This window comes from Equus przewalskii, chromosome 14 (assembly GCF_037783145.1).
Source record: "Equus przewalskii isolate Varuska chromosome 14, EquPr2, whole genome shotgun sequence".
Classification (NCBI taxonomy): domain Eukaryota; kingdom Metazoa; phylum Chordata; class Mammalia; order Perissodactyla; family Equidae; genus Equus; species Equus przewalskii.
Genome location: NC_091844.1, coordinates 12,055,669 through 12,073,090, shown reverse-complemented (window position 1 = coordinate 12,073,090; position 17,422 = coordinate 12,055,669). Strand labels below are relative to the sequence as shown.

General features: G+C 53.4%; 1 protein-coding gene across 3 annotated transcripts; it reads right to left on the bottom strand.

Moving 5' to 3' along the window:
• Nucleotides 1-5,009: 5,009 nt before the first annotated feature.
• Nucleotides 5,010-16,803, bottom strand: NEURL3 (neuralized E3 ubiquitin protein ligase 3). 3 transcript variants are annotated; one of them, XM_070573550.1, is made up of 6 exons: nucleotides 15,217-15,412; nucleotides 14,160-14,462; nucleotides 12,943-13,184; nucleotides 7,599-8,084; nucleotides 6,604-6,675; nucleotides 5,010-5,972 (listed from the first exon to the last, which is right to left on the bottom strand). In XM_070573550.1, exons 3-6 carry the CDS (start codon nucleotides 12,968-12,970, stop codon nucleotides 5,782-5,784), a joined length of 777 nt encoding a protein of 258 aa, XP_070429651.1. In that variant the 5' UTR covers nucleotides 12,971-13,184; nucleotides 14,160-14,462; nucleotides 15,217-15,412; the 3' UTR covers nucleotides 5,010-5,781. The 3 variants fall into 3 exon arrangements, with proteins under 3 accessions (XP_070429651.1, XP_070429649.1, XP_070429650.1); XM_070573548.1 differs by having other exon boundaries at nucleotides 12,943-13,257; nucleotides 14,160-16,803; XM_070573549.1 differs by having other exon boundaries at nucleotides 12,943-13,201; nucleotides 14,160-16,487.
• Nucleotides 16,804-17,422: the final 619 nt, after the last annotated feature.

Below are 17,422 nucleotides of genomic sequence, written 5' to 3'. Positions count from 1 at the left end.
CTCTAATAATTCTTTGGTAACGTATCTGTGAACGGGAAACCATCTTTTTATATATGAAAATTTCATTTTCCTCGTGTGTTTGAATGAGAGAGAAGCTGCCCAGGGCCAGCCCTGTGGCCGAGCGGTTATATTCGCATGCTCCACTTTGGTGGCCCAGGGTTTGGCCGGTTTGGATCCTGGGTGAGGACATGGCACCAATCACCAGGCCATGTTGAGGTGGTGTCCCACATGCCACAGCTAGAAGGACCCACAACTAAAATATACAACTATATACTGGGGGGATTGGGGGAGGAAAAGCAAAAAAAAAAAAGAGAGAGAGAGCAGCTGCCTGTAGAATTTCGTATTTCAAAATTATTCCCTCATCAAAATAGAGGCTTAAGATCTGTGCATTATACTGCATGTAAATTATCCCTCAATAAAATAAAAAATCCCTCTGATTTTTGACGATATTATTCCATTTTCTTTCAGCATCCAGTGTTGTTGAGGAAAAGTCTGCTGTTAATGTGATTCACACTCTTTTGTGTGTGATCTATTTTTTTCTGCTTGGGTCTGCTCTTTATCCCCAGTGCTCTGAAATTTCATCAGTACATGTCAAGATGAAGGTCTTTTTTCATGTATTCTGCGTGGTAACTGATGGGCTTTTTCAATCTGGAGAGCCAGGTCTGTCTTCCACATAAAATTTTCTCTATTCTTTCTTTGAGTATTCTCTTTCTTCCATTTTCTCTATTTTCTCCTGGAATTTTGATATTTGGACTCCTGTATCTATTCTCACTTCTTTCAAACATTTCATCTCTTTGTAATTTTACAGTGCATTCTGTTTGATTCCAGATCTTGAATTCATTTCTCAGCTTAATCTTTCTGATACTCAGACCACCTAATGAGTTTTTATTTTAATGATTAAGTTTTTAATTTCCAAGGTATCTAGATTTTTTGATGCAATATCCTTCTGCATCTAAGTATATTTATTCTAAAGCCATGTCTGTCTGCTCTATGAACTCCATTTTTTTCAGGTATGAATTCCTCCTTCTGTTGAGTTGGGTACATTTTCCTCCAGGATATTAGCTTTCCTCAAATACCTGGCCTTTCTTGGGTATGAGCTTCCCTTGAAACTGAGATTCCTTGTTAGCTTGAGGGGCTTGCTTGCAAGGAGTAGGATATACAGCTTGGGTTGCACTGCACCTGGCTAAAGTGATAGTGAGAAATGGATGGGACGTGCTACTGGGCAGGACGGCTCAGCAGTTAGCCTTCTAGATATAGAGGCTTCTATTCCCCTAGGGAGCTGTCAGTGTCTGGGGCTTTACCTTGCCCCTCTGACCCAGACATCCACCCCAGCTGCTCCTGTCCATGGGCAGACATCTCTGTGTCTCACTCCCAGCCCGAGATGAACATTCTTGCCTGTCCATTCTGTGATGCCCTAACCATTCATGGCCAGTCAAGCATGGGCCACCTCCCGCTCCCAGGTCACCAGTTCTGGGTTTGCAGTACCCCTGGAGCTGCTACCACGGCTTGCAGGAGCCCTCTCCTCTGTGGAACTTTGGGCCGTGGTTTCCATCTTCAGTCTGATCTTATCTGTTTTTCATCTTTAATTATGGTTATTGTTTCACTTGGTGTTCCCTATATTGTTTTCAAGTTAGGATATGAATTTACATAGATCTTCTATGAACAATTTGTAAAGACTAGGAGTAAAAAGAAACAACTGCACGTGCTCCGTTTGCTATCTTGAACTGGAAGTTGAAAAGCTCTTTGTATAGACTATTTTAACACTTATTGTTTTGTAGTATAACTATTTATTCCCTGGTGTGGATATGGGACACAGATAAGGCTGTGCTCATACGAGAATATCTTCTAGTGCCTGGTGCTTCATATTTTTTGAAATTAATTTGATGAATGAACGAAGAAATGGCTGAGTGAGTGTGGTTACAATGAAGATTTCAATTCTTGTCCCATCATTTATAAGATCATTCCTCCTCTCTGGGCCTCAGTTTTCCTATCTATAAAGTTAGAGGAGAGGCTAGAGATCAATCCTTTCATTTTAATCTGAAGGAATTCCTTTAGTATTTCTTGTAGGCCAGGTCTGCTAGCAATGACCTGTTTCCATTTACGTGGGAATGTATCAATTTCTTCTTCAGTTTTGAAGGATACTTTTGCTAGATAAAGAATTCTTGGTTGACAGTCTTTTATCTTTCGGCACTTTCAATATATCATCCCACTACTCTCTGGCCTCTGTAATTTCTGATGAGAAGTCAGCTGTTACTAAGGATCCTTTATATGTGATGATTTTTTGCTTGTTGCCATTGAGATTCTTAGTATTTGGTTTTTGACAGTTTAGCTGTGACATGTCTCAGTGTGGATTTCTTTGAGTTTATCCTTCTCAGAGTTTGTGGATCTTCTTGGATGTGTAGATTAATATTTTTCCTCAGATTTAGAAACTCTTTGGACTTTACTTCCATAAATGTTTTTTTCTTCCCCTTTCTCTCTCTCTCTTCTCCTTCTGGTATTCCCAGTATGTGTCTGTTGGAGCAATTGATGATGTCCCACAAGTCTCTAAGGCTTTGTTCATTTTTGCCCCCTATTCCTCAGACTAGATAATCTCAACTAGTTTATTTTCAAGTTCACTGATCCTTTCTCCTACAGCTCAAATCTGCTGTTGAGCCCCTCTAGTAAATTTTTCATTTCAAGTGTTGTGCTTTTCAACTCCAGAATTTCTATTTGGTAATTTTTATAATTTCTCTCTCTCTTTTGATATTCTCTATTTGGTGAAACATCATGACATGCTTTCCTTTAACTATTTAGACACAGTTCCCTTTAGTACTTTGAGCATATTTATACCAGCTGATTTAGAGTCTTTGTCTAGTAAGTCCAACATCTGGCCTCGCTCAGGGACACTTTCTAGTGACTGTTTTTTTCCTGCGCATGGGTCATACTTTCCTGTTTCTTTGCAGGTCTCATAATTTTTTTGAAAATTGTATTTTTTAGATAATATAATGTGGCAACTCTGAATATCAGGCACACATGCCCCCAAGGTTTATTGTTACTGCTGTTTGTTTAGTGACTTTCCTAGACTAATTCTGTAAAGTCTACATTCCATGTAGTGTGCAACCACTGATGTCTCTGTTCAGTTAGCTCAATGATCAGCTAACAATTGGACAGAGATTTCCTTAAATGCCTTGAGCTAGAAAATCTTCCACCCTTTGCCAAGGAGCTCCCTGTGGGTTGAGGCATGACTTGAACGCTCAGGCAGCTTACAGCTCTGTCTCAGCCTTCAATTCCACTTGCACAGGCCTCCAGGTCAGTCAGAAGTGAGAACTGGGGCCCTCCCAGGTCTTTCTTGACCATGCACACAGTCTTTTAGATCCCCAGGAATATGCCAGAGCTTTCCAAAGTCCTCTGTGAACATCTCATTTCTCAAATCTTCCTTTTAAATTTCTGGCCAGGGGTTTGTTTGCCTCAACTGATATCAGTCTTAAACAGCTGCAATGTTAAACAATTGAAGCTGATTAAGGTTGATAAATGCCCCGGGATTTTCCCATGGACAGAGTCCTGAGTAGGATGAATAATGCCTTGGGGTCAGGGGTTTTCCCATGAAGAGAGCTCCAAGTCGGGTTAAATAATGACAACACTCTGTAAATAAAGCTTTTCCACAAACTACAGCACAAGTCAAATAGTGACAATGCTCTGGTGATAGAGCTTTCTAAGGAGCTCCCAACCCAATCCATCCCCTCCAGTGGCTGCAAGCCTGCTGGTTTTCAAGGCTACTGTGCAGCTGGGGTTAGAGGGCTGGGAGTAGGCCAAATTACAACATGGAAAATCCCCAAAGTTGAGTAGTTTCTCTCGCATAAACCCTCTTCAGATTGTTGCTGGCCTTTGGTTAATTTCCAGAGTTCTGCGAAAGCTGATTTTTATAATGTTGCCAATATTTTTGTTGTTTTGATGGAGGAATGGATGTACAGAAGTCCTTATCCACATTCCAGAAGTCCCACCTCTGGTTAGAGATCATTTCTAAGATCAGGCTTGCCCGAGTGTTAACTAAGACGGAGGTAATCACTGGAAATAGGATTAAAGTACTGCCTTCACCCTGGAGGGATCGTTTAAAGAAAAAAAAAAAGGCACAAAGGATGAAAAACCTTGTTTTAGGATCCATAGGAATTATTCCAAAATATTGGGGTGATGTGGGGGCCCTTTGTAAAAGCCAGTGGGCTGCCAGGACTCGCCCCGGGCCCGTCACCTAGCCCGGTGTACTCTTGGCTGCTTCCCCTGAGAGATGCCTTTTCCAGGGGAAGGGAGCTGCCATATTTTGAGTACTTCCTCTACCTACATGTTTCATACGCATTATCCTTACAGCTTACCAGCCAAGAGTATTACATTATTTCCACTTTACAGATGAAGAAACTGAGCTCACAGAAGTCAAGTCACATGCCCAAGGTTAGAACACTCATGGGTGGTGGAGAAGAGATCCCACTTGAGTGAGAGCTACTCCAGTGTCATCAAACTTAATGTCCGGACCCTCTGGCTGGCTATGGTGAGGGCAGGAAGACAGTTTGTGGAGGTGTCCATCATTACAAATTTGAGAACAATAGGCTGGAACTGCCCCCTTTTAGCCCTCTCCCTCTGGAGCTGCCTCCCCACGAGTCAAGGACCAGGGAACAACAGCAAAGGAATAGGTATGGCTTGCCCCTGCTGCAAACACCTGCTGAGGTGGGCTCCTGGGTCAACTCCTCTCTTCAATCAGGAGCCAGAGCCTCTAGGCAGTCCCCCCAAATCAAGGGTGGCAAGGGCAAAGCCTGGCTGTGACTTAAGGGCTGGGAGTGCAGGACTATCTCCTTCACGTGCTCAGCAGAATACAGTCCACGGGCCTGAGCGCCCAGAGCCCACTCAGTCCACTGCGAGCCCAGGGTGTGTCTGTGGAGGACAAGAGAGCATGCCCCGAAATGCCCCGGCATCCTGACCAGCCCACGGCTCCACCCACTCCCACTGAAGGCAACAAAGGGGACACGGTCATTACAAAAACATTCATAAAAAACAAACTTTATTTCTACATCTCAGAAATTGGCAAGGAAATAAGCACAGTGAAAACAGCGCACTGCAACATGTTGAATCATCTTCAGATGCATGATCTCATTGGGACCTCACAGTCACCCTGCAACGTAGGCAGGGTGGGTGACTACTGACCCACTTTATGGAGGGCTTGTCAGAGGTGACCCAGATTCTACATGGGACCATAAACATTCTACCCAGATGCTCCCCTGCATCTGGGCCAGGCTCTTCATTCCCCAGGGTGGGTGGGGCTTCCCCAGACACACACAGATACCTTCACTTCCTCTGCGATACAGTCAGGGATCAGGCTGCCGGCTCTCTGAATAAAGGACCTTCTCACTGACACGTGTGGGTTCTTGAGAATCCCGGGACTTACATGTGCCAGGGATTGCTAAATCTATGACATCCGTACCAGGCAGCCAGCCAAGGGCTCTGGGCACAAATGAACGCGAAGCTAAGCTGACGGATCAGAAGTCCGCTGGCCCATGGCGGAGCCAGTTCCACAGCCAGGCACCCCATCAGGGAGACAGTCCCCGTGTGGACAGAAAGAGGGGCTCCACCTTGCTCCACTGGCCCCCGTCTGTTGTCGGAGGGGAAGAGCCATGGCTCCCCGGCCTCCCGCTCTGCACGCCTGTTGCTGACCAGCCTTTCTGACTCTTCTCCATGAAGAGGTGGGCCGTCTCGTCCCTCCGCAGGGGCCGGGCTCAGAGGTAGGCGTCATCTGCCTCGGGCTCCAGGAGGTCTTCTTCAGTTCTCAGAGCAGGAGCCCCACACCAGGGGGGCCACTGCCTCCATCTCCCAGCGACACACTGGGCACTTGGCCGTGTCGCTGAAGACCCGCCAGGCACAGTCGCTGCAGAAGTGTGTGTGGCCGCAGGGGATGAGGCAGGTGTTGGCCGCATGCTGGAAGCAGATGGTGCACTCCTCTCCTGCCGCGGCTGGGAAAGGGGACAACATAGGTTGGGGGTACTTGGGGGCAAGGGGGGCAGCCTACTCACGATAGAACCACAGGACAGACACCTACGCAGTCATATTTTGAAAACTTTCATCTCGTGAGAAAATGCTCACAATGTAATCAACCGAAAAAAATTAGGAAGAAAACCATAATGTACATACATATATATTATAAAATCTCGATTTAGGAAAAAGGAAACCAAACAGAAACAATTCCCCACATATATATATACGACGACAAAGCACTGGGAGGGAGTCCACCCAAGAGGTAACGGGTGGATTTTTTTACTTCCTTCTTTATCCTTTAATATTTATTTCTGTTTGACAAAGTTTTTACTATGAACATGGATTGCTTTTTTAAAGCGGGGACAAAATAACATTATCTATTCATGAATGTGCTCTTGTAACTTGTAAAGTCAGCCAGTGTTCTAGAAAGCAGAGCTGTTAAATTGCTTTTAGGTTTGCAGGAGGCAGAGCAAATCTTTTGGTCTAAAGTCTGTGGGAGACTTGACCGACTTGGAAAGACCTGACTGAGCTGCTAGGCGGGGCCCCGGCCTCGCCCAGCTCCCCTGGTGCTGCAGCCCCGGGAGTGCCTGGTGCCAGAAAGCCACTTACCTTCAGGCTCAGACAGAGTCTCCTCCCTGGGGACCCACGGCGTGGCAGGCGGGAGGGCGCTGGCTGTGGGATCTGAGGCAGAGAGGGACACTAAGAGCCCAGGGAAAGCAAGCAGGCACCTGTCCCTCTTCTTTCTTTCCTGGGTGGCTGTGCTGGAGCTCCCAGCGGATCTTACAGTGCTGTCCTGGCCGTCCCCTCCCCAGGTTAACCCCCCAGCGAGATTCTTTCCCTAGACCACCCTTCCTTTAGACATCTCCTCTTCGCCCCACTCTGCGGCCTGATCGGAGACCCAGGTTCCCAACCCCGGATGTGCATAAACCCCCTCCCCCCATTCCGGGCAGGAAAACAGGGGCTTGGGCCCCACTTCAGAACACCAAATCAGGTGTTCCAGGGGTGAGGCTCCAGCACCTGTGACAAGCGACTTTAGAAACATACGCGGGGGCGTGGGGGTGGACTGCTTGTGCGGGCCCATGGACCACTAGCGCGGGAATGCCAATATTTCTTCTGATGGGTGTTCCTGTATCTATCCACTTGCTCGCTGGAAATCTGCTCTCCTTCCAGGTGGCTAGATGGATGGTTCCTCTTCCCCCACCCACTGCCTGACTGTCTCACCCTCCCCCACAGGCAGTCTTCCCGTTCACCTCTAACCCTCATACTTATGATCCCTCTGCTTGTCACCCTTGATTTCAGTGAACTCCTACTTAGACCGCAAAGCCCAGCTCAAAATTTCTCCCTCTGTGAAATGTGATCAGCCCTTAATAGATGTTTGGGGTGCTAGTCCTATCTTTTTATCATTCGTTAGGGACACAGATGCCCTCTCTTTGAGTCTTGTCCATCTGGAGTCCCCAGCGCCCAGTCTCATAAATGACAGTGGGCAAAAGCTGATGGAAAACCTGACTGAATATAAGCGAACGAATGGTTCTCCCGGTGGCTCAGGATAGGGGCGGAGCACCCCCTCCCCCCGGGGCGGGTCCGGTACTGGCGGGTGGCCTCACCCAGCAGCTGGATGGTCTTGGTGGTCCCGTACACGTCCATCACGGCCCAGAGCGGGGCGCCCAGGGGCACGCCGGTGCGCAGCAGGAACCAGGGGCCCGCGTTGATGGCCGCGAAGAGCCGGCCGTGGCGGCTCACCCAGAAGCGGACCACGTCCCCCGCGAGCGCGCAGCCCTCGGGCAGCACGGCGGCCCACGTGGAGCTCTGCTCCTCCAGGTCCGGGCACACGAAGGGCGGCAGGCTGGCCGCGGGCACGCGCGCGGGGTCCAGGCGCGTGAAGCCCACGCGGAGGCCGCCGTGCCAGCGGTCCTCGTGCTCCAGCACGCGCAGCACCACGCGCTCGCCGGGCCGCACGGGCCGCTGGCTGAACACGATGCCGTCGCAGAAGGTGGCGCACCGGCGCGCGACGCTCCCCTCGGCGTCCAGGCGCACCTGCGCGCCCTTGGCCTTGGCGTGGAAGCGCAGGGCCTTGCAGGGTGCCGCGGCATCTGTGGGGGCGGTGGGGGGCGGTGTCAGGGTGGGGCTGGGCGGTGGCCGACCGACTGCAGCCCCTCCCCACCGCCACTGCCCACGCCCACCCCGCTGGTGGCCCCATGCCCCTCCCCCCACCCTCCTTCCCAGTCCCCTCACCTCAGAACCAGGTGAGGAGCCGGCTTTGCTCTGAGTTTGATCTGAGTTCCCGCCACGAGCCTCCCCAAGCCTCAGTTCCCTTCCCCTGGGGATCCGATAAAAATGAAAGGAACTGGTGCCTGCGTTGGCTCTCAATACCCGGTAACAGTTATTATTGTCGTTAAACAGAGCAGATTTTGGAACAGTAGATGTAATATGATCCTGGTTTTGTTGGACACCGTATGTTTATGTTTCCTGTATACATATGTGTCCTTTCGGTATCTAGAAACAAGCTGAAGGGAGATGATGGGCTGGCATGCTCCTGGTGGGCAGCTCTGGCAGATGGTCCCGGTGTTGGTGCTGTGTTTTCCTGTCTGCTTGTCTGACTTTGTTATTTCCCACAGAGAACCTGTCACTTGTGAAGACCATGGCCCCAGTGAGGGTGACTTCCTTGTCCTGGGACAGAAAGGAGCCTGGCAGCTCCCCACAGGGTGGGGGGCCCAGGCTGGAGGTGGGGGGTCCAAGGTCAGCCCTGATGTGGATCAAGGCTACCCCAGGTAGAGAAGCCCAAGGTGACCTGGCCAGATGCCGATCTATGTGACCCAATGGATTTTATGGTGTGGATTAGGGCTGCCCCAGAGAGAGAAGCCCAGGGCATCCTGGCCTAAATGCCGATCTATATGACCCAATACATATCTAAAGTTATATGACCACACAATAACCAGACCCCATCTTCACTGATACCATTTAATGACTTTTTACATCATCTTTCCTTTGTCTAGTAAAAATAAGTCACATACCCATGCCTTATAAATTTACCCCTAACCCTCAACACATTGCAGCCCCTCACTGCCCATGGGTCCTGTCCCCATGCCTGCAGCTCTTACTGCCCAGGGGTCCCGTCCCCATGCTACTCCATGCTATTCTCTGAATAAAGGAGCACTACTGCCAGACCTTGAAAGTCCAAGAAATCTTTCTTTCGACTCCTTGACTCATGGAGCCCACATCAAGCCCTCCAGAAGGGTGAGCTGGGTCCAGCCAAGGTCTGGGCTAGGCTTTAAAATCAGGGGACTTCCTGACTCACTCCACTTGGCAGCCCAGCCGGGCAGGAAAAGTTCCCTCCTGGGCAGCACTTCCTCTCCTGGCCTGGAGGAAGCTGGCCTGGAGGAAGCTGGCGAGCTTCCTGCCCCAGAATTGTTCTTACAACTCGCTGGGCCTTATCTCTCCCCTTCCACCCCTCCTCCCCTCCTCACGCTGCGCTTTCTGGGTGGGAGGAGGGAGGCCGAACGTAAAAAGAGGTGAATTCAATGAGAACTTGAGCCAGACCCCAGCCTAGAGGAGCAAGGCCCTCCCCTCCCAGATCTACCCAGTTCCCTGGCCCCCTCTCCTCGGATCACTCACATGCCTGCAACATTCCAGCAGTGCACAAGAAGGGGAGGCCCAGTCTGGTCAGGCACAAGGACACCCTTGAGGTCACATTGAACTGGTCCCTGACCTCCACAGGCCAAAGGCCAGCCTCCCATGGTTCTCTCACCCCCGCATTAGGGACAAGTGCTCACCCTGGCTTTTGGGACCTCTAGACCCACCCTCACAGAGCCCTGCTGTCCACGCTCACCCCTCCCTCACCTGAGCCCTTGCCCACGCCACTGCCCCTTCCTGGGATGCCCTCATGCGTCGCTCCCTTCCTGATGGGTCTGCCCACCACCACTGGTTCCCCAAGGCTAGGTGCAGAAGCAAGGGGGTGTCCCAGAGCAGGTACAGACAGTGACCCGGAGCAGAGTTGAGAGCCCAGACATCAGAAGGACCTGTCCTTGCACCCACTGCTGAGTTGCTGGGGCATCCAGAAGGCTCTGTGAAGGGCAGCCATGTCAGACACCGGATTCTAGTCGGGGCTCTGCTGCTGACCTGGGCAGGTCACTGCCCCTCTGGGTCTTGGTCTCCTTATCTACCATGGGAGTGATATGCCTGGCCAGCCAAGGCCTGGAGTCTCCATGTACTTGCCTGGGGATCCTGAATGTGAGGAGTTAAGTGCCCACCTGGGCAGGATCAGGCTGGGGGTTGGGGAGGTAGGGGTTCCTGGTATAACCAGCCATAACCCACCCTGGGGGGTGGAGGCACCCCCCTCATTTGGCTGGGTCACTCTCCATCCCTGAGGTGGGGCCTGGAGAGAAGGCCTGGAGGGGGCTTGGTATGGGTGGGGGGCAGCATGCAAACCCTCTGCACACCCCAGCACGTCCAGTCCTGCCACCACCCTGCAAGGCAGAGATGATGTCTCCTGATGGTGGGCAAGCAGCTGGCTCTGGGCCCACTGCAAGCAGAGCCAGGGCTGGGGTTCAGACAAGGGTTGCCCCAGCCTCCAGGGAAAGGCGGCCGCCCTTGGGTTGGGGGAATGGAACGTCCATCATGCTCCGCTCCTTGGGCCTAGGCAATAACCAGCAGAGATGAGCTGTCGTGGCTGAGAGCTGGCTCCCCTCCCTCAGGACCCGGTCCGTGAATGGAGTTTCCAGCCCATCCCCTGCGCAGCTGCCCTGGACAGAGGCTGACTCAGGCAGGCCTGGCTCTGGGGGCAGCAGAGGGGTCCGGAGGAGGAGAAGAGCAGGGAACTGGCTGTCTGGAAGACAGTGAGGGAGGAGGAAGAACACCCTGGAATGACCATGGTGGGTGCCGGAGTCCCTGCTGGGCAGGGGGGCCCTGGGGACCCAAGGAGAAGCAGGCCTCATCCTGGACAGGCATTTGACAGTCTGCAAAGCTCGCCTCATCCCTGTCTCAGGAGCTTCCCAGTGGCACATGGGAGCTTGTCCTTATGTCACCACGGTTAAAAGAGAGGGGCTGAGAGGACACAATTGGCTGACAGGCCAGGAGACGGCCAGTGGACTTGAGCACCCTTCTCCCAGCCGCACCCCCAGGCTCCACTCTCTACCGCAGCTGCCCCTCAGCAAGCCCCTGAGAGTGGTCCTTGAAAGGTGCCCCACCGCCAGGAGGGGAACAAAGGGCTCCTTGGGCATCAGGCTCTGCACACGCACCCTCCTGTATGATCGTGCTGGTTGTTCACTGCAGAAAGCCGAGGCTGAGCAGGGCTGAAACCCCGTCTCGTCCGGCCAGCTGGGCAGAAAGCCTGCAGGACTGGGTGCGTCCGCCCACAGGGGCCCCGTCCTCTACTCTGCACAGGGCCCTGCCGCCTGAGTCTGGAGCGGGCTCACAGTGGTGTGAAAGGTGTTGGCGCCCACCTCCACCTGACCCATCCCTGCCCCAGGGCCTTCAGGGCTCCTCCATCCTTTGACCCAGGCTACCGGGTACACCCCACCCCAGGGTGGGGAATGGGAGAGGTGGGCACAGGCCCAGTGTGACTCTCTGAGTGGGCCTGTCCCCAGCCGGCTGGGCTGGGCTTCAGAGCACCCTCAGCCCATAGGTGGCCATTCTTATTGTCAGCTGCATTTTCAGGCAGAATCCTCAGGCCCCATAAGCAGAGTGACTTGCCCGTTGGAAAACCTTCCCCAATTTCTCTGCCTGCCTCCCTTGCTCCCCACTGCTGCAGGGGACCAGATCAAGTGCTGGGCTTGATAAGACGGACTCGCCACTGCTGGCTGCCAAGGAGCTCAGGAAACACATGGCCTTTCGGATGCTCCCGCCTTCACCCCAACACCCACAGGTGGATTCAAATCAGAGTCTCTGCAGCAAGGCTCTTGGAGTCTAAGTGACGGAGGGTCAGCCCCCTGCTCAGCGAGGACCTCCCACATCGTCATCGTCACCATCTTCATCACTACCCTCCAGCCATCAAGCCTTTCTGGGTACCAGGCACCTACTGGGCACTTTACATCCTCTTTTCCCGTCCCCACAATCCCATGGGGAAGCACTCCCAGGGAACTGAGCTTGGGGAGGTTGTGCAAGTTGCTGCCATCTCGCAGCCAGAAGTGGGGGAGCCTGGGCCCACCTCCTCATCCCTGCACTGCTGCACTGCCTCCTTCATGGCACCCTTGCCCGGAATCCAAACACAGTTGCTGGAGCAGCAGCAGCAGCAGTGGCTTGGTCCCCCTCCCCGCCCCCAGGCTCTGGGTGCCACCTGCTGCTAATGTGTGAGCCTTCAGTGCTGCTAGGGGGCCAAGGGCCAAGGCTCCAGGCTCTTTGCCTGGGAGGGAGCAGGGTCCAGAGATGCACAGAGATCTGGTGGTGGAAGCCCAGGTTCTCCATCTCCCGCCCTGCACACTGAGGGAATACTGTGGCCTCGGGTGAGGCTCGCAGAGAACCATCGTGCCTGATGACCTTTTGGTTTGTGCTTCTGGCAGCTCTGTAAGCCAGCAAGGTCGGTTGCATTGGCCCCGGCCTACAGATAAGGAAACTGAGGCCCAAGGGGAAAGTGACTTGCCCAAGATCCACCGCTCGACCTGGCAGAGCTGGGACCCCCGTCTTCCAGCAGGCCCCCTAAATTCTATCCTCTTTCCCACCCCAGCCAGTCTCCTCTCTGCACAACAGGACCGAAGGCAGATGGGTCCTGTGGGTCATCCATCACTGTAGGGATGCTGCACCTGAGTCACCGGCCTCTGCTGGATTCCTGCAGGGACGGGAGGCTTGCTGCCATGGCTCACTACCTGGGGCAGCCTAGCCTGTACCAGAAGCTCTTTCTGAGCAATGCCTACACTGACCATACCTCTGCCTCCTGGAACTTCTACCCCAGCAATGACACAGAGCCCCCCTCTGCTTCTTGCATCCCCAGGGACCAAGCTCAGGGCTCCCTCTTACCGGTCTTGGAGGAGAGCTGGGCCCCCATCAGCCTTGGGTCCTCGGGCACAGGTCTGGAAGGAAGTGTCCACAGAACTCCCCTGGATAGGTTTGCAAAGACTCAGCAGGTCCCCTTGGTATGGGCCAGGTTGCGTCACAGGATTGATGATTAATTAGACGTTGCTGTCACGAGTTATAACATCCAGGGAATTTCCTGATGATTTCTCCTGGCTCGTAGGGGAAGCCTCTCCCGCTGCAGCTAGCTGGCGGAAGAGAAGGCCTGGGGAGGATTTCAGGTAGACCTCTCTGACCTCTGACCACCAGCTCTCAACCCGGCTGTGCATTATAATGGCCCAAGGCGTGTTAATGAGGACCTATGCCTGGACCTGCCCCCAGAGACTCTGACGCCAGTGGCCTGCGGTAGGGCCCACATAAATAGTTTTTAAAAGCACTCCAGATGATTCTAATGCGCAGCCAGGGTGGGCAACAGACCCCCGCTTACAGAAGGCACTTAATCAACATTGCCAAAGTGGATTGAGTTGAATTAGCTGCATCCCAGGACCTGTGGAGCTGCCCCAGCTCTGGGTGTCCAGCAGAGACGCTGGCCAGCGGGCCGGTGAGGCAGACAGCACGGGAGTGGTGTGGATTGCTACCCCAGCCCTGCTGGAGCTGGAATTCCACTTTCCAGAATCCACTACAAAATGCAAAAGTCCCACGGCAGGTCACGCCAAAGGCCTGGCTCCCAAAGGCCTGGCTCCCGGTGTTGGCTCTGGCGGAGAAGTCAGAGTTCTGCCCCCTCCATTTCCTGGGGAAGCTGGGCTGGTGGAGGGAACGTGCCTCGCTCTAACCTAGTGCTTCTCACATTGCAACAGGCACATGAATGTCCTGGGGACCCTATTAAAATGCAGCGTGATTCCCAAAGTCTGGGATTCTGCTTTTCTCTCAAGGCACTTTTCTAACAAAGTGGATCCCACTGTAGGTGGCAAGGCCCGAAGTTTGTTTGGAGGCTGGAGAGTACCCTGGCACTCCACATCTGGGCTAAGCCCTTCCCAAGACCACGGGTCAAGGCCGTGATCAGTGACTAATCTGAACTCGGCTGAAGGGATGGATATCCCCCACGCATGCCCCTGGAGGAGCTGGCAGAGTGGTGCTATTGACTGGACTGAGGAGGTTGCGGGGGAGTGGGGGGGCAAGGGAGGATGGAGGTTTGGAGCCTCAGGTTCTGGCTCCCATGTTACCTTGCCCTCCCGGGGCCCTGGTGTCCCCATGCGTAAAACAGGAAGCCAGGATGAGCTGGTCTGCCGGTCCCTTCCAGCCCCAACATGCAGTGACTGGTCTTGACGATGGAGAAGCAACAGCAGCCTGGCCCCAGTTGACGTCAGATGTTGCTGAAACCCTGAATTTTCTCTCTCACACCACGCCTTCTGCCAGGCGCCCTCAGTTTCTCTCTAGAAGCCGTCTTCCAAAGGCCAAAGGCAAACTGGTGAGAAGTCAACAGCAATCTCAGCGAGTCCAAGGTTGATAGTTCCAGCTGGTCCAGCCTGAGGCGAGGGGCCCCACGGTTTACCGTCCTGCTGGCCCAGCCTGAGGGATCCAGGCTCAGGGCATCCCCTTGTCTCTGGAAGGTGCTGGGGCCCAGAGGTCCGTCCTTCTCCCGCCTCCCCTGCCCTGGCTCCACCTGTACTGCTGGCTGCTTTGGGCGGTGCCTAGAGGGCTGGAGCCAAGAGCACCTTGTTGATAAACCACATTCCTATAAAAGAGGTAACTGCAGAATCTTATCAGGGAAATCGGGGCATGAGCCTCAGCCTGTGTGGAAAATTACTGGACAAGCTGCAGACATCAGGCTGCCCGCGACCAGCAGGCTGGGGTGGAGGGTCCCATCTTCAGGACCTCAGCGAGGTGGGCTTCTGAAGACCTGAAATCCTGCCTCCAGCCTGATGTCTAGGAGTCCGGGCTGCCCAGGCGAGACCCCATCACACACTTCCACCTTTATTTATTTAACATCCACTACTGGTCTAAGTCCATGACTGTATTCACTTGCTAATCCTCATAGCAACTTCTCAAAAAGATTCTATTGATTGTACACTAGCCCTCCCTTATCCACAGGGCATATGTTCCAAGACCCCCAGTGCATGCCTGAAACCACAGACAGTACCAAACCCTGTATAGACTATGTTTTTTCCTATACATACATACCTACGATAACATTTAATTTATAAATTAGGCACAGAAAGAGATTAACAACAACAGAAATAAAATGGAACAATTATAACAATATACTGTAATAAAATTTACCATAGCTCTTAGCAACTTCAGCATTCGATTCTTTTTCCTTCCTCATTAAATTGAGAACTGTCACCTTTTCACTTAACTGTGCTGACACGAGCAGGAGCTTTATGGATAGCTGCTGACTGGTTGTCTGAGTGTGAGGTGGAGGCCACCCCACGATGGAGACTGCACCCTTCCCTCCCCACCGGGTCACCAGGACAGTAAGGCTGTTGTAAACGTGCCTTCCGAGAAGAGAGGGACGGGCCCTTTGCCACGGCAGCCTCTGGACAGAGATTGAGGCGGCCCCTGCTGGCTGTAGTCAGTACTGCAGGATGCCCTGAGTCCCTGGGATCCCTCAAAGCTAGGAGAGGTGCCCCCAGCGGAGGGGGCGCTCAAAGGGACTGAGACTTCTGAGGCCTCTGCACCTCCTCCCCCCACCCGCAGCTCCCTACAGTCTCTCCCTCCCTCCTCTCCCTGGCAGTCAACAGCTTTCCCCGGGCCCCCTCACTACAAGGGGTTTTCATGCACGGTGTCTCCTAAGGTGCCTCAAGTGCTCTGAGAAGCCGCTGGTCAGCTATTTCAGTCCCTACCAGACAGCTGAGGAAGTTGGGGGCTTGCCCAGGGTTCATGCCAGCCTGCAGCCAAGTAGAAGTGGGAAGCCAGTGGGAACCCAGCCCACTCTGGGGCAGCGCTGAGCGGCCCAGCCCGTTTTGCCTCCTGCCATCGAGGCCCTGGGATTCCTACCGTATTATACTTGCCCTTGCTCAGCTGTTCCTCACTGGGCCGCAATCTCAGAGGGCAGGGGGCTCCCATACTTGGAAACCAGCCCCTAGAACAATCAGGGCCACGCGCACAGTAGGTGGCCAGCAAGGGTTTGTCAATGCCAAACAGTACAATGTGGCAGTGTCTTTGAGAATTGCCCCCCTGCCTACCTAATAACCCAACGATTCCACCCCACGGTGAATGCCCAGCAGACCGAGGTGCAGACGTCCACGAATGTTCAGGGTAGTGTTATTCATGACAGCCCCAGACTAGAAAACCCAAATGGCCGCTGTGCTGGACTCTCTGACGCAACGCTGAGACCCCGCTTGAGGGATGAAGGACTTGTTCCCCCAGGGCCTGCAGTGCTGCCCTCAAGTGGTCAGCTGAGGTTTTTGTCGCAATTGCACCGCAGTGCGGCTCTCCCGCCATCCACCTCTCCCGCCGTCCCGTCCTATTTCACAGGTGTTGATCCCGAGGACGCTCCCTCATAAGCCCCATCAGTAATCCCCGTCTCAGGGGCTGCTCCTGGGGAACCCAACGCCAACGTCCATCCACAGGAGAATGGAAAATAAATTGCACGTAGACATGCTGTGGGATACTCATGACAATAAAAACGTACAAATTACTGTTATCCACAACACGCTTAGACCTCAGCGATGTGACGTGGATGTAAGAGAAGATCCAGACTGCGCTCGCCACAGTTTCCATTTATGTGAAGTTCAAAAACGGGCTAATCGAACGCGCGGTGTCAGAAGTCAAGCTAGTGCTCGCCTTCGGGAGTCGATGACTGGGAGGGGGCACAAGGCAGCCAATGCGGTGCTGGAAACGTCCTCCATCTTGCTCAGGTGGTGTGTATACTTGGTGTGTATACGTATGGAAAAATCCACCCAGCAGGACCCTCCAATCGCGCGTCAGTTCCAACTTGATTATATATTGGCTGAATTCCCTTCCAGCCCTAAAATGCTGATTCTGAGCGAGCTGATGAACGATGGAGCATCCACACTCCCCGAGGAAACCAGCGGGCTTGTCTAGCACTGCCACCTGGTGGGGAGAAGTGGAACTGACCGTGGGTCTGCCATCCTGGAGGGAAATGGTCGGGGGCCACAAGGCTCCCACTTACATCCTGGGCAACAGCTCTCCTTCCTGCCCACTTGCTTCCTGCCCATGAGCCCCCTAACAACTCTGGGGGTCCACCAAATCCTCTGGGTCAATAGCTGGACTCCCACCCTGGGCCTTGGGGGCCAGAGGGCTGGAGAGGGAGGCCAGGGTATGCCTGCAAAGCAGCCAGCCCCCAGGTAGGCCTGTGCTGTGACTTCCACCCTGACGCCCCATCCAGATGTTCCTGGGCCCTGATTCTGCTCTGTGCCTCCACTGCCCTGAGTCCCCTGGTTCCTGCCCCACCTGCTCCAGAGCACCCTCCACGGTGGGAACGTGGCGGGAGCCTGCCAGAGAGAGGCACTGGGGGATGGAG